Below are 17388 nucleotides of genomic sequence, written 5' to 3'. Positions count from 1 at the left end.
GACGGTACAATACGTCAAATCCATTTTGACTGGGAGGTTTGCCAGCGATCATGCTATGCCAACCTCTCCCAATCAAAATAGGTCGTCAAAAGGGGTTTAAAAAATGAGCACTCATTGCCACTCCCTCTGTTTAAATGAATTTGACGTCTATTGTTGAGATGTAATGAATCGCACAGCCAATATAGTTAAATGTCATTATATTGACCAAATAAAGTGCAATTACAATGACGGGGTGCAATCGAAATGTTCATCTCTATTTATTCATTGGTAAATAAAACTAGGAAGTGAAAGGGAAAAACAAACGTACGCCTACATTTCCCAAAGTGCCTTTCGATACCGGGACCCCGCCTTCTACTTTTCCTAACTTCAGTCTGACGGATTATCTGTTTTGCTGTGATTTGATGGCTAGTGGGAAGCGACAGGACTTCGCCGCACCACATTAGACCATTGTGTTTCTTCATTGTCCACGAGATACATCAAACATACGTTTATTTGTGCGGCGTTGTCACGAAGATGTACATTTGTTCGTCTCGGTCGGAAGAACTTTAGGAAAGGATTTTCCCCCAGAACGTCACCAGCAAGACTCCCACGTTTGTTTTCTGTGCTATCATACTCGGGCCGGGTTGGTCCGAAGACAGAGGCGACAAAGAAGTGTTTTTTCCAGAGCTGCATGGCTGTCAGTTTGTGCTGGGGCTCTCGAACTGGACGCTAAAGGCTATGCGTGTCGCGCCAGGCCGAGCCGAGGGCGGATAGGCGATGCCAACCGGCTAACATCGCTAACCCAAGCGAGGTTTACCTTCTGGGCGCGTATTGTTTAGGACATTTCTCGACCTTTTCTCCTTCTGATTTAAAAAAAAAACACACATCTAGTTGGCCTCCTACGACCAAGACAAAATGAGACGAGTCTAGTCAGTAAACCAGCTCTTGTTGTCGCTGCAATGTCGCAGAAGCTTGGAGCACACAAGTTGGCAATGGAGGGGAACGTGCAGCAAAAAAGCACTCCGCTAACTCGGGAGCTTACGCGGATTTTCAGCAGTTACAATAAACACTCCGTTCTGCTCAAGAAGAACCTCAAAGAGACCAATACCTTCTTCCGGGAAATCAGACAGAACTACAGCAATGCGTGTGCATCAGCCATGAGCTCGGAGTCAGCTTCCCTGGAGGCAGGTGGGTCAACGTCATGCATTCTTCAGCATCCTTGCAAACACACGTAAACGCACGCTTATTTGGGTCCTTTGGAGGTTTGTCAGCGCCATGCAATCATAATCAGTGAGCCAAAACACAATTTTACTTCATTATTGCTGGCTATTGACATCTATTGACGTCCAATTAGCTTAACCCTTTCAGGAACACTTCAGTGGACATCTATTCAAAGGTTATCATTAGTTTAACCCATTTACTGGCAGTTCAAGTCACAGAGTATCTAGTGTGGTAGTTAAAGAGGTAAATCGATATTGAGAAGACCTATTGACGGTAATAGACGTCCAATTTATTTTTAACGGTAGGGGCTGGATCATCAAAATTAAATGAATAAATGAAAACTTCCATAACTAAATGAAAACAAATAGGAATTAATTTGAATAAAAACATGATAAGTGTGGCCCATGTGTATTGTGATCTGAGAATTTTAATTGTTGTTTTATTTTGTTTTATAAATTACGAGTGACCTCAATTTTTGACATTATGCTTAATTTTCGAGTTAACGTGGGTTTAATTAGTCAATAGAGTTGGTCTGAACAAATTTCATTAAGTTTGTTATTTGTTTTTTTGCCAGGGTGGCTAAGTTGGCACGAGTCAAAGGTGTTTGCTAGCATACCAATCAAAAACAACATATGCGAATCACCAATGACCCATGGAATGAATAGTGTTGGCTATGTTTTCAGGATAAAGTTATTATAACCATTGCATGTTAATAATTGCAGTATGAGCAGCAACATTTGTAATCCAGCAGCTCTGCAGGAAACAGGCTGTCTAGGCAAGCAGGGTGGACTGATGTCACATCAGTTTTTTTATTTTTTATTTTAATTTTTATTGGGAATGAAAAAGTCTCCCTATCCCCCAAATCAATTACCCTGATGCACTGAACTGTTTACTCTTTGACCACGACATGGCTTTGTTTGAACTGTTAATATAATTTTTTTATGCTAGCAACTAAGCACCATTGACTCGCCCTAGATTAGCCATTCCGGCGCCCTGCAACTAACAAATAACTAACAAACTGCACAGAATTTGCTGAAACCAACTCCACTGACTAATTAAACCCCCACTAACTGGAAAATTGAGTCTAATGTCGAAAATTCTGAAATTCCCCTTTAACACTTTGGCTTCCATTGACAAGGGTAGACATTATATTCAAAACTGCTTCGTGAACGAACAAAATTTTAACTTCAATAGTAAATATATATATATATATGAAAAAGAAAATCTCGACCACTCCTTGATGTCTGCGATTTCTGCATCGTGACCCTTGTTATATTACCATGTTTCACCCATAAAATCCCCCCAAAATTCAGCTGTGGCCATTCACAGCTGTCTCTTGACACTCGTTGATACATGCTACATGGAGTTTTTGGATCGAAACAAGGTAAGTACGCGATTATATCTCGTTAAAGTCATGGCGTCTGTATTTCTGTTCTCGCTTGCGCTCACCTCCAGATAGGGTTTTGCTGTTTAAAAATTTTATTTTTTTAAATGCCCTTCTGTTCAAAATCCCCCCCGCCACCCAGAAAATTGAGATTTGAAGCTTTCCAATGATGTGTGACACATGCATGTAGGACAAATTTGAAATTTGGCCAAATTGCGGGTCTCAGAGTAGTAGTAGTTTACTAGGCATGGAAAAAAAAAAAAAAAGACCTCAAACTGTTTATTGCGACACCTAGTTGAAGTTTATTTTAAATTAAACAAAAAGGGAATCACATGTTTGTTCAAACAGCCACATAGCTTCGCCTTATGAAAGTCAGGTTGGCTTTTGAGTGAAAGCAATCTAAAACACCTAAAATCAGGGGTCGAAAACTCCATTTATCAAGCACAGAGCCTGGGTGATTCTGGCCCACATGAAGCGATACCCCCCAAAAAGTACAGTTGAATCAATTCTTCTTCATTGTAAGATCACAATGTTTTGCTCCAAGAGCTACTTTTTTAGCAGACAAGCTCCCACTACTTACCTTTTTTTGGGGTGCGGGGGGCTTTAAAGCTCAACGAGCTACTAGCTTGTTAGCTTTGCTGGACCTAGAGCTGTTGTGTGAGCATTGAGCATACACAGTGACCTAAATGTGCTTTCCTGTGTATTATGATGCAGCGATTTACCCACACTAGCGTTGCAATAGACAGGTAGATCGCGATCGACGTAATGAGCACTCCTGTTGTAAATGTTTACAATTAAATCTGTCAGCACTCATAATGGTCCTCTGAGGGAAATCATGCCTATGATATGGCCCGTGACAACAATTAATTTCACTTGGTTAGGCTGGGCCGCGAACCAGCGCGCCGTCAATGCTCCTGCTAGACAACCCTGGTCTAACGAATAGCACTAATGTAGTGGTATGAAAAGAAGGGATTCTAATTGTTGGTGCTCCTCCACCCAGAAACCGTATGAAGAACTATAAGAACTTACAGTAGAACCGGATGAAGTATGGCCCACGGCCCACTTAGAGGATAGAATAAGAGGACAAATGCCAACTCATCTCAGCAATATATATTTTTTTTCCTGCACAGTAGGGAGAGGAAAGGATTTGGGAGTCATACTAATCGTTACTAATTAGTCCTGCTGATTGTGGTTTGTATTCATGTCAGCACACTAGGAGGGGGAGGGGGGTCTTTTTTCCTGCGAATTTTGCTTAAATGATCATTAAAAAATTTATCACTTTAATGTAGCGGCTTATAATTTTTTGGGGACTGGTTTTTATACATACTGTATATCCCACCTAATTATTATAACCATATGTAGCTACACAGTGAGAGAGACCTGTTAAAACATTACATTACAGTTTTGTATTTTATAAAAAGACATTGAATTCATATTTCATAAATCAATGTTAAATTCATAACTCGACTGTGATTAGCAAACCCTTGCTGACGTCAACCTACAGTGTTAGCTTGCTCCTCAAATGTCACTGTTCAGGGTCCCACCATGACGTGTACATTGCGTTCGTCACTTCTTCACAAAGCAACACTGTGTTCAGTGTTTACCTGTGTGGTCAACTTTTTAATTGTGAAACATCACAGCTTGTTAGCCACTTTTGATCGGTTTTTAACATTTGCCAAAACTGCTAAACTTCTTGATATTCTTTTTTTTTTTAACCGTTTATTGCCAAATGTATCACATTTGATACACCTAAAATTCCATGATTTTGAGTGTAATTCAGAATCTTGACATTTCTTTTTGGAAAAAAAATGATGGATGCAAGTCAACACATGCATCTGCAAGTTCCATGAGAAAAAGAAAAACAGGATTTAGCTAGGGTTATTGGTATTAGAGCTCTTATTACACATATTCATTTTGACCCTTCTTTTTACAAATTTGAAAAAACAAGGTTTCATTAGGATCTTACTTTTCAAATTTTGGGATTCTCTGATAATTGCTTCATGATGCAGGTCTTTAATGGTTAAAGATACTTTAGATGTGCAGCTTATTGTGGTACATAGTGAAGGCATGCAAGGGGATGCAAGAACATTTGCATCTCAATTTCATCACCCTTTGCTGAGCTTTCCATGGAAAAACATCCTGCACTCTGTTTATCCATATCTTAGGATTTTTGGCATGTGGCTCAGTACTAAAACAATATATTTAAAGATATAACTGTACGATTAATATTAGATTGTTTTGAAGTGATACGATGCAATATGATTTGGAAAAAAGGAATATGATGTTTTTTTATTGTAGACATCAATCATAAATAATCTAAATGATAAAATTCATGTCATAATATTTTCAGTCAGGTAAAGGCTATCATTGATGAGCAGTGTTTCTTCATGAAACTGTTTGAAATAACGGCAAAATCTCTGGTAAAATATGTTATGGCCAAGAACAATACAAAAAGGACATGCTGCATTGCATATTTTGTTGTATGGGATCACACAATATGAAAGAAATTAAACAGACGATTATTTTGACACATTATGTATTCATTTCTTCACTAATTCAGTTGTGCAACATTTTTTGGCCTAATGGTTTGAACATAACAAGTAGTTGAAAAAATAATAGTGCTCCATTTCTGCCTGAGTATATTATTTCTCTATTACTGCACAAAAATAATTTACCCTGACTTGCAATGTGTGAACCAGGCAATCAGCTTATCTAGCGGCTCAGTTCTCATGGGTAACAGTCAGAAATCTTTTTGCACCACCAAATTAGCATCATCTACATACCAATTTGTGTCTTCATTACCTGCCTGGGCAGTCAAACAGTGTCACAGCTAGCCTGAAAACGCAAGATCAACTTACTTTAAAAGCCACATCGCTACTATTACAAGGAAAAAAAATAATAAGCACTTAGTATTTACCACCTATCTTGCAAGCGGACGTAGCTCCTCTACGAAAAAATGAAATGCGTTACAAATTAATCTAGGAGCTAACATAGCAGCTTTGTTGTAGCGCTGTCTGTACTTCTTAAATTTGTTTAACCATCCATGGTTCACATTGACTTGTTCTTATGGTGGCATCTTCTGCAATATAATCTCCATAGAGCTTGATTAGCTTGGCTATCAATAGCGCTAGCTTCACAAATTCATCATGAGGCACTGTGAATAGGTGTTCTTGATACTTGTTTTTTTTTGTTTTGTGTTTTTTACCACCAATGTTTAGCCTGAAATGGTTCTTCTGTTGTGGCACCGATGATCTGCTCTTTGCAACATGTCAGAATTTAATGTATCTGTAAATAACTCACATTCTTATAAATGTAGCCTTGGGAATGCTATACCTAGGAAACAGAGCCAAGAGTACATTCGACAGTGCAATCCGAGAGCACTGCTACACTTGGAAACTCTGAGTGTTGTTTCATAAAATAACACTTGTGTTAGTAGATAGACTAAGTGGGCACGTAAACATAATGAAGCGTTTGCTTTTCTTTTTTCTTCTTCTTCTTTGCACCCATTCCATTCAGCTGCTTTGACACAGAAAATGGTAAAGCCCCGTATCATTAAAAGCTGAAATTGTTTTAATGTGCCACATTAGAGTGTGGTGTACTTTCATTGTAGTTGCGTGTATAGTGTTGTTTATTCAGGGAATGAAGCTTGACAGAAAATAGTTTATGGGGGATAGTGAGAGAGAAAGAACAGTATAGTGATTCAGAAACAACCTCAAATATATATGCTACTTAGTGGAAGTAGCATTGTCTCGATATGACTACTCTCACTCAGCGGACCATGTGGGGAGGGGATGAGTAGGAATCGAAGGATAAGAAATAAAATTCTGTAGATCAGACAAGATTGGGATTGGGGGAGGGCAAGTGCCAAGTAATGTTAGTGATGTTTAGTGGGGAACCCAGTACAGTGGTACCTCTACATACAAAGTTAATTCGTTCCAGGACCTTGTTTGCAAGTCGAAATGGTCGTATGTCGAGCAGGATTTTCCCATGACAATACTTTAAAGTCCATTAATTTGTTACACAGTCCCAAAACCTACACTTAATCCTTAATAAATACTGCTGGTACCATTACAAATGGCAATTACACATAGCAAAACACATACATTATTAATAAAAATTGGAATAATAAAACAATAACTCCTGTCATAATGTAACTAATCGGGTTCTAATGTGTCGTACGTTTTTTGCTGTACCTGAACGCACCGCATGGCTGACGTGACAGTGTGATAGAGAGTGCAGTTATATTTAACTTCCTCTTTTAATGTTTTGTTGTTTCCGTCAACTGGAGCGGACAGTAGGTGTGTTGTGTTGCTCAAGTTCCAAAATAAATCGTGTGAAAGCGCCACGGTTCGCAGGGCCTCTCGACCCCAGCGCGGCCTCCGATCGGGGCGGACTGGTGCTTCTTCCCCAGCGGCTTTCAGGCTGGCTCCCTACCGCGGCCGGCTGCTGAGAGCAGGCCCTCACCTTCATTGCGGTTTGAGGTTTCATCGCTAGGAAGACCCTCTGGATAAGCGTCACCTTTTTCCCTTCACCACCTGCACTAACCTTCTTGGAACCTGTGTTGATTTCTCTCACAAGAAAGTCAGACGTGCACCCGTCTGCGGCGCTGTGATGTCGTCGGATTTGGAAATAAATTAACTAATTAACAGCACACATTACTTAACTGTGGCACATAACAGGTGGTGGCAATAACTAAATCACACTTTCAGCCAGTTAAAATGAATTAAAGTTGACTCAACCTCTGTCCTGTGTTCTTGTGTGTAACACATTGAGTATGGAGAAAAGAAAGAACACCGAAGAACTGTCTGAGGACTTGAGAAGCAAAATTATGAGGAAGCATTGGCAATCTCAAGGCTACAAGTCCATCCCCAAAGATCTGAATGTTCCTTTGTCTACCGTGTGCAGTGTCATTAATAAGTGTGAAGCCCATGGCACTGTTGCTAACCTCCCTAGATGTGGACGGAAAAGAGAAATTGATGAGCGATTTCAACGAAAGATTGTGCGGATGGTGGATAAAGACCCTCGACTAAGATCCAAACAAGTTCAAGCTGTCCTGCAGTCCGAGGGTACACCAGTGTCAACCTGTAGTATCCATCTGCGTCTGAATGAAAAGGGACTCTAAGGTAGGATACCTAGGAAGACACCACTTCTGACCCAGAAACATAAAAAAGCCAGGCTGGAGTTTGCCAAAACTTATCTGAGAAAGCCAAAAACGTTTTGGAAGAATGGTCTCTGGTCAGGTGAGACAAAAGTAGAGCTTTTTGAGAAAAGGCATCAACATAGAGTTTACAGGAAAAAAAAAACGAGGCTTTCAAAGAAAAGAACACGGTCCCCACAGTCAAACATGGCGGAGGTTCCCTGATGTTTTGGGGTTGCTTTGCTACCTCTGGCACACACTTGATCGTGTGCATTGCATTATGAAGTCTGAAGACTACTAACAATTTTTACAGCATAATATAGCGCCCAGTGTGAGAAAGCTAGGTCTCCCTCAGAGGTCATGGGTCTTCCAGCAGGGCATCGACCCAAATCACACTTCAAAAAGCACAATAAAATGGTTTGAGAGAAAGCACTGGAGACTTCTAAAGTGGCCAGCAATGAGTCCAGACCTTAATCCAATAAGACACCTGTGAAGCGATCTGAAAATGGCAGTTTGGAGAAGGCACCCTTTCAATCTCAGAGACCTGGAGCAGTTGGCCAAAGAAGAATGGTCTAAAATTCCAGCAGAGCATTTTAAGAAACTCATTGATGGATACCGGAAGCGGTTGTTCGCAGTTATTTTGTCTAAAGGTTGTGCTACGAAGTATTAGGCTGAGGGTGTCAATACTTTTGTCTGGCCCATTTTTGGAGTTTAGTGTAAAATGATCATGATGTTTTTTTTTTTTTTCATTCTCTTTTGTGTTTTTTTCATTGCAAGCAAAATAAATGAAGACATTACTACCAAAGCATTTGTAAATGCCATCATTTTCTGGGAGAAATTGAGCATTATCTGACAGAATTGCAAGGGTGCCAATACTTTTGGCCAGCAGTGTAAATGCTTATTGGTCTATATAAGCACACAGCATTGTTGTTTACGTCTAAGAAATGAGTGTACGTTTAGGTGCATAGGATTTACTGTTTATTTTTTTATTTTCACCGTGGTATCGAGAATCGTAGAATTTTAATGGTGTCGGCTTTGACTACTAAATTTCTTGCATCTTGACATCTCTAGTTGACATCCTACTTTTTGCTCCGTGAGCACTAGTTGTGGCACCAACAGTTTTATATACCAGTGTGTGACTAGTGGCACCTACTCATGTGTGTACCCACTCTAACGGGTGTGTTAGTCATACCGAGAGTGGAACTGCTTTGTGGGAGCCGTTGGACAGCCCCGACGCCGCCCCCGCCATCCCAGGGCAGAGCAAGCTAGGCGCCCTGTGCCAGTCTCCTCGAAGACCCTGAAATAAAATGTGAATGCCAAGAGTGTCAAATAATTACAGCGAGAAGTAAAGTGTGCGCGAGGTAAGAGGCAAGCTCCTGAAGAAGGCCACAAGAGGAGAAAGGAGTGGGGTGCTTCACCCTTTGAGCATGCTGTGACAATGCGAGAATCTGCGAGCCTCCCAAGATTCGTGTGATGTCATCAATCGTGACATTTGCTAACAAACATTTCCAAGTCAAAAGAGGATTCAGTTTTCCCTGCAAAGCTTTCATTTGTAGTAGTTTTCCACTCGTTGCGAAAACAACCATGGAAATAACCAACCATCATAATGGCGATTTGAGTTTTGAATGTAAAAATGTCTACTTTGGATATGCTGTACAGTTATATGGCAACTATTTAAGGTCAGGAGTCAGCTGGGGTAGGCTCAAGTTTAGCCGCGACCCTAAATAGGACAAGCACTGCAAGATTAAAAATAAAAAAACTATATTAATTAGATTTTGCATGTGAGCTATGTTGTGGCTAATTTAGTAATTTCCTCTAGCTGTGATGTGATGCTTTTGAGATGAGGGTTTTGCAAAAGGTTTGTTTCCAAATGTTCTATGAATGTTTTCTTACTGAAGATACCTGCGTAAAAGCGCTTACTAAAATCGTTTCTACTTAATAGATCGTGAGAACTGTCTACAATTTAGACTGAACAGTGTTCAGCACCATTAGATGACTCATAAGCAACAGAAAACATGGGATAATGCTCCCTTTCATGGGAGCAGCTGAGCACGTGTCCTCACTTTGTAAAACACTAGATTCTCCCTCCTTACATATCTTGACATAAATTTTAATCATATGATATCAAGTGATTGTTCTACTATTTAGTCTTTTGTGTCAGCGGTGTTAAAGGAGCATGAAGATGCATTACACGGGACAGTCTTTAGAGTTTACAGTATGTGCTGTGCTAGATCGAGATATGCATATCAATCACAATGGTCAAATAATGCGTTGTAATGGAGGCGTAAAGAAAAATTTGTAGTCTTATGCTGCTTTCATCTGTTCCTTATGTAACTGTTTCATACCGTGCTGAGTCACACTGACGCATACAGTCAATATGGTGGATATGATGGCCTTGAATAATGATGTTGATCCAAGCAAATATATGATTACACATCTATTTATTAGTCTATATATTGCCTCTTTTATGCAGGGTTCCTGGAAAACTCCCTTTCTCGCCGTAATAGATCATCTGCTTTTGCGCCTTTTACACAAAATATAGTAATAACCTGATTTATAATCCACCTGAGTTTTTGAGATATGGACAGTCACTCAGATGATTTCTTTGTCTTAAGATGTAAGTGACAAGGTAAATTACGAGTACTAAATTATGGCAGGCTGCACGGTGGCTGAGTGGTTAGCACATCCACCTCACAGTTCTGAGATCAAGGGTTCAAACCCGGGCTCAATCCCGGGCTCCGACCTTCCTGTGAGGAGTTTGCATGTTCTCCCCGTGCCTGCAAGGGTTTCCTCCCACATCCCAAAACATGCATGTTAGTCTAATTGAAAACTGTAACTTGTCTGTAGGTATGAGTGTGTGCATCTCGTTGTGCCCTGTGACTGGCTGGCAACCAGTTCAGGGTGTACCCTGTCGTCTGCCCGTAGTTAGCTGGGATAGGCTCCAGCACCTCAGCGACCCTCGTGAGTCATGGAAAATGAACAAATGAATAAATCTTCACAAGAAGCAACAGATGGTGAACAATTTACTTAAGGGATGTCCCGATCACATATTTTTGCACCTGAGTCCGAATATGATCACCTGATTTTGAGAATCTGCCGATACTGAGTCCCGATCCGATACAGAAAAAAAATGTTTTTTTTTTTTTTTTTTTGATCAAAAGTTCCAAGCATGTTAAAGTAGTTTGTAGTACTTCCTCTTCCGCCTTTTTCTGGTAGTGCTGCAGAGTATAAAACGGATACTGTATGTTTTAGTTTTTTTAGGCAATGCCATTGTATTTCTTTTTGAATCAAAATCTCTTTATTTATCCAACTTTTCACAATAGTAGTGCATGGATTTCCAGTTCAAAAAAGAAAAGACAAAATGAGATGAAAAGTGGGACTGACAACCAACACCCACACAAATAAATAAAAGAATAATAACAACAACAACAACAAAAAACCCAACAAAAATAAACCATTAAATTAATCCCCTTCACTGCCAGTGAACTTTGTGACCATTGAACATTGAGTTTTAGTGATGGTTTTGGATAATAAATGTAAATGCAATAAACAAAAGAGACGCCAAATTGTGGAATGCCAAGGGCTTAAGAGGACTGACACATGTTTAAAAGTGGTCCCCAGGCAGATAGGAATCTACCATTAGAATTATGGAGAGAGTATCTTATCTTTTCAATTTTCAAGCATGTCATTAAGGCCGTCAGCCATTCGGTATGTGTGGGAGGTAGGGGGTCCACCCACCTTAGGAGGACAGACCTACGAGCCAGGAGGGAGACAAATGCATGAGTGTGGCGCTGTTCAGAAGATAGTCGAGAGTCCTCTGTAACTCTGAATAAGCCAATAAGGGGGTTCAGTTCCACCCTCACTGTCAAAATCTGCGAGAGGGAATGAAAAACCTCTGTCCAGAATTTGCCAAGTTTAGGACAAGTCCAAAACATATGAAAAAGTGAGCCGTCTGAGATATTGCATTGGGTACAGAGTGGGGCTAATGTCAGGACAAAAAGTGGCCAGTTTGGTTTTGGAGATGTGAACTCTGTGGACCACTTTGAATTGGATTAAATTATGACGAGCACACAGAGATGAGGAGTTGACTCGTTTTAAGATGGATAACCATGTTTCCTCAGAAAGGGGGGTACCAAGGTCTTCCTCCCATTCCGCCCTGATTCTATCCATAGATGCAGTCTTCAGAGCCAACATCATGCTACAAAACACAGAGACAGGCCTCCACTGGTTTGATGCCATTGTATTTCTGATTATTTTGTTACTTTTTAGCCCTTAAAAATGAATTTAAAATGAATAAATAAATAAATAATAACCCGATCCTTATCACTTGCTTCCGATCTTCTGAAAAATGGAGCAAACGGCCCGATTTCTAATCAGTCGGCGATATTCTTTAGTATAGAGTCCCATGTTGACATGTTGAATGACAAAACTACAAATGCATGTTAATGTGGAAGACTGCGTTGTGAATTAAAAGGTGGAAGTGAAATTGGTTGACAAAGCGGGAACACAGCCGATAACAATTAAAAAAGAAAATATACGGGAAAAAAAGGAGCATTTTACAGCGAAATGCAAGGTGAGCACCATGATGCGTAATCGTGTAAAACTGACCTCCCACTGACCTCTACCACTATGGAATGAAGCCGCGTGGGACACAAGAAATGGTGAAATTATGTGTGACTAAATGTACAGTACCTTACTAACATATTAACTGCTAGCATACCATTAACTACCAGGTTAATTATGACTGCTGTACAATCTGTCCCTTTTTTATTTACGTGGTTTCAACAAGTACAGAATGTGCAACCATAATGACATATATAAGGTGCTTTAAAGTTGGTAGAAGTCATTCAGTGTAAGCAGGCCCGGAGTGACTAATCGGGAGCTTCTGGACGATTCCAGAAGGGCCGGCCGGCCAGATGGGCCGGTCCGGGTTTTATTTAAAAAAAAAAAAAAAAAAAAAAAAAAAATTACACTGTTATCATTTTTTGTTTGGTATTTATTTGTGACAGTGTCACTGAGTATAACTTACATTATGTTACCGCTGTCCCTGTGGGCCGTCTTAAAAAAAAAAAAAAAAAAAAAAAAACAGTATTTTTTTCCCAGACTCATCCTCACGTGTGCAGACGAAAAATACAGCATGCAGCTCCGCCCCCTAATTGTAGTCTGTATTGAGCCAAATTAGCTGCTAACTCGGTGCTCGGATGGATAAAAAGAGCAAGGGTGGCGCTGAAAAATAAGAATTAAAAAGAAAAGCACTCGTGAAAGAATCGGCAAAATGCGCAAAAATAGCTAATTTTTTTCATGCAACGACCTTGCTGCCTCAAACTACAGAGGATTACAACGAAAGTGGTAAGGCCAGATGGCGAATAAAATGCAACTTGCACCGTGTGATACGACAATATGTAATTGTGGAAACTTTGGCTTCTTGTAGCACCTCACAAGGGATATGTAGCAGCAAGCATTAGCCATAATGAACACACCACAGGTGCAGAGCTGGAAGGTAAGATTGCCATGTCGTTCAGCGAGTTAACATTAGAATTAATATAATCAATTACGTGGCGTTTTTAAAGTGGAAATGGAAAATGGATAATAGTATCATTAGAAGTTGTTACAACAATGTGCAATACGTATTCTTTATTTTTCATAGTTATGTTGCTATGTTTGTTTTATCTGTAAGCACTCATTTTGTTAATATTTGATGTTGCAGAAAAGGTCTTATTGATTCATTTATTTTAGGGCTGTCAAAATTATCGGGTTAACGGGCGGTAATTAATTTTTTAAATGAATCACGTTAAAATATTTGACGCAATTAATACACATGCCCTGCTCAGACAGATTTAAATGACAGTACAATGACATGCCCACTTGTTAATTGTGTTTAATGGAGTTTTGCCGCCCTCTGCTGGCGCTTGGGTGTGACTGATTTTATAGGCTTTAGCACCCATGAGCATTGTGTAAGTAATTATTGACATCAACAATGGCGGGCTACTAGTTTATTTTTTGATTGAAAATTTTACAAATTTTATTAAAACGAAAACATTAAGAGGGGTTTTAATATAAAATTTCTATAACTTGTACTAACATTTATCTTTTAAGAACTACAAGTCTTTCTATCCATGGATCGCTTTAACAGAATGTTCATAATGTTAATGCCATCTTGTTGATTTATTGTTATAATAAACAAATACAGTCCTTATGTACCTTATGTTGAATGTTTATATCCATCTTGTGTCTTATCTTTCCATTCCAACAATAATTTACAGAAAAATATGGCATATTTTATAGATGGTTTGAATTGCGATTAATTACGATTAATTTTTAAGCTGTAATTAACTTGATCAAAAATTTTAATCGTTTGACTGGCCTAATTTATTTTTCAAATGTATCATTTAATATAGTTTTTTTTTTTTTTAAATCCATTTTTAAATTTGTTCAAAATATGTTGTGTTGCACTTGTTAAAATAGAGCCACCTTGTTAAACAACCATTACCTGCACTGAATTGGAATACACAGAATTACAGTACACGGCTTTAGAGAACACTGAACTTAACACGTGTATGCATAATGACATAATTTTAAATGAGTGGGCCGGTCTGAGGCATGAAATTCCAGGGCCGAAAATGAGTCCCACTCCGGCCCTGAGTGTAAGCACACCGTCACTTACGGTAAGTGTAGTACTGTAAATAGCAGCATTTATTTTTTGAGTCATGTGGATGAGAAATGTGGCAGAGGTGATGTGATGAAAGGTCTGTGGGTGCATTTTGATCAAATGAAGACGATAGTTGTTTCATTTGAGTCTGAACACCACCAAAAGTTGCGGTTTAAAGAATTTTTGTGTTCGTCTTCATCAGCTGGTCTAAACTCTTTAAACACACAGCCATGAAGTGACTTGATCATGCCACTTGCTAAACTTTGCAAAGGCTGTAAATGCTTTTTTCTTTCTTAAATTAAAAAAAATACCTTTTTGATACAGGAACTTCTAAATTCAAAGAGAAATTTATACATTCATAGTAGAGACAGACCTATTATCGGCCGAGCTGGTTATCGGTTAGGGAATTTGATTGATGTATATCGTATCAAACTTTTTTTTTTTAACCCGACTGGTCGAGATGAAAAAAAAAATTCAAACTGGGTTATTTCGGCTCAGATACAGCGGCGCTTCTCTCTCCAGCCTCCTATCTCCTGCACTAGAATTCACCCTGTCCTCTGATTGGTTAAATGGTAACGGTAAATGGAGTTGTATTTTACCTTTCCACCTTTTTAAAGCCCCTCAAAGTACTTCACACTATAACCTCATCTATTTATGTATTTATTTATTTTATTTTATTTTATTTTCCCTTCAGGCATAAATCCAAACAAACATACAGCATTTATATGTGTTTACAATTAATTCAACCCGAAAAGAAAAGGGCTGACGGGAGAAGCCGAAGCTTATTGAAACCCGTCCCCAGTATACCATATAGGATGCAGAAAATATTGAAAATCAATTTTTGACATTCAGATTTCGTAGTGATTACAAGTTTTTTTTAATGTATTTTATTTATTTATTTATTTTTAAAATAGTAACCATTAGAGGTGTGCATCGGCACTGCCCTCACGATTCGATTCGATCACGATTCGGAGGGCCACGATTCGATCCGATTCGATTCAGAGGGTCACGATTCGATTCGGTTCGATTCAGCAATGCATCGCGATGCATTAAAGCCTGGGATGCATTAAAATTCTAAAGCAAAGCATATTTTTCGTGAATCATGAGGCAACCCAAGCGGTCAGACATTAAAATTTTTTTTATTGGCTCTTGTGTCACTCCTGGTTGAAGTCAAATGAAAATAGTATACTTTCAGATATATATATATATATATATATATATAAACACCAGATCACAGCATTTAATTAGTGCTTTGAATGAGACCAGGGCTTTCTCTTTTTTTTTACACACAGTAGCAGCCTTTCACACAGTGCAACATCTGAACTCCTGTGCAAAGTCAGTAATAACAGTCACTGTATTTTAGTCATAACGACCCATCAATAAAAATATTCAAGTAAATATTAAAGAAAACGACAAAGAAAATATTGTACTGCAGTAGCATCTTTATCGGAATATCAATCCAGGGAATGGATTGATATTTGAATGTAAAGTAGCTCCCTCTACAGTAGAGCCTAGATCTTGAGCCCGAACCCAACCCGACCAGACCCGACCGAATTTTGGGCCGGGTCGGGCCCAAAATGTCAATCATTTACGTTCGGGTCGGGTCGGGCAGGACTGCTCTCTCGCTAACTTTTTTTTTGAATAAATATATATTTGTATACTAAAACGATGTATGGACGTTAAACTAAGGAATACTTGTTATAAAATAAATAAATTGGATAAAACAGAGAGAAGGCGCTTTGGTAATCACAAACATGAGCCAGTGCATTGTTTGCACACATGAACGCCGTGGCCCCGCCCTCCATTTAATCTTCCCAACCCGCTCTTGGCGCTCTCCGCGAGTCTGCAACGCTGCATCCTGATATTTCCTTTTTTAATTTCGATATAGAGCCGCAAGAGGTGAAAAGCAAACTAAAGACGGTGGGATTGAAAAGGCAAGAATCCACATGTGGTGTGTGGAATGGATTTAAATTGATAGTGGAAGATGTTACAGAAAACTGTTGGCCTTACCGAATGCAACAAATGTGGCGCTTTGCTCTGGTACGAGAGCAGAAAGACTGGCACATTGACGCTGAGCAGGCATTTTAAAAACTGTACTGGCCTAAAAGATATTAGTCAAACATCGTTATTATCATTTGTTTCAAGGGCTGCACCTCTTCGTGCTAAGCAGTACATCGTGGAGTTCGTGGTGTTCCTTAAAACGTCATTATTTATTTTGTTTCAGTGCTCCTTAAGGCAGGTTGTTCTTTTGTGTGTTCTGATGCAAGTCATTAAAATAAAGAATGTTATTTAAAAGTATTTGTTTATTTTTGAATATGCTGCTGTTCCTCTCCTTGTCAGAGAGGCGCGTTTAGTGAGCACAATATCCCACACAGAAATATATTTAACAAACCTTTCCAGCATTATTTCGTTGTGCAAATGCATTTATAATGATCATATAAATATGTTGACTATTTAAACATTAAGAAAACATGCGTTTTTTTCTGCCAACTCGAAGAAATCGAAATAAATGTCTAGTGCATTTTGCAGAGGAAATGACGCATGAACTATCCACCTGATAGAACAGACACACAAATATAAACGATATAAATGTTTATTGAGTATGCATCTTACAGTCTTGTTTATCTGGGAGAATTTGTTACAAAAGACAGGTTTTAATTTATCATTATGCACATAGGCATCGTCCCAGTTGTGATCACACAAAACGCAACCACGCATTGCATCTCCGCATTTGCTCCTCCTGCTGAGTCCTCACAAATAAAATGGGCTCGGGCCTACAGATGAAACGTACATTTTCGGGGGGGTTGGGCTCGAGCCTACAAATAAAACGTAAAAGTTCGGGCTCTCGGCCCTTAATACACGGGGCCGGGTCGGGTCGGGCTGGATTTTTTAGGCCCGAACTAAGCTCTAATCGCGAGAGCAGAGAGATAGGACATAACATAACAATGGCTGAAGCAGAGAAAGTGGGAGCGAGAAAGATTATTGATGCACCTAACACATTGAAAGCAGACATCTGGA

General features: G+C 39.3%; 1 protein-coding gene across 1 annotated transcript in view; it reads left to right on the top strand.

The window, feature by feature from the left end:
• The first annotated feature begins 360 nt into the window (after window positions 1-360).
• dstyk (dual serine/threonine and tyrosine protein kinase) overlaps window positions 361-17388 on the top strand; it is an 84451-nt gene continuing 67423 nt past the window's right edge. Inside the window, exon 1 of the mRNA XM_057845901.1 lies at window positions 361-1167. Coding sequence (XP_057701884.1) covers window positions 939-1167 — 229 coding nt within the window. The 5' untranslated portion in view covers window positions 361-938. The remainder of the gene's footprint in view (window positions 1168-17388) is intronic.

The sequence above is a fragment of the Corythoichthys intestinalis genome, chromosome 9, assembly GCF_030265065.1.
Source record: "Corythoichthys intestinalis isolate RoL2023-P3 chromosome 9, ASM3026506v1, whole genome shotgun sequence".
Lineage (NCBI taxonomy): Eukaryota > Metazoa > Chordata > Actinopteri > Syngnathiformes > Syngnathidae > Corythoichthys > Corythoichthys intestinalis.
This window is presented reverse-complemented; position numbering and strand designations above follow the sequence as displayed.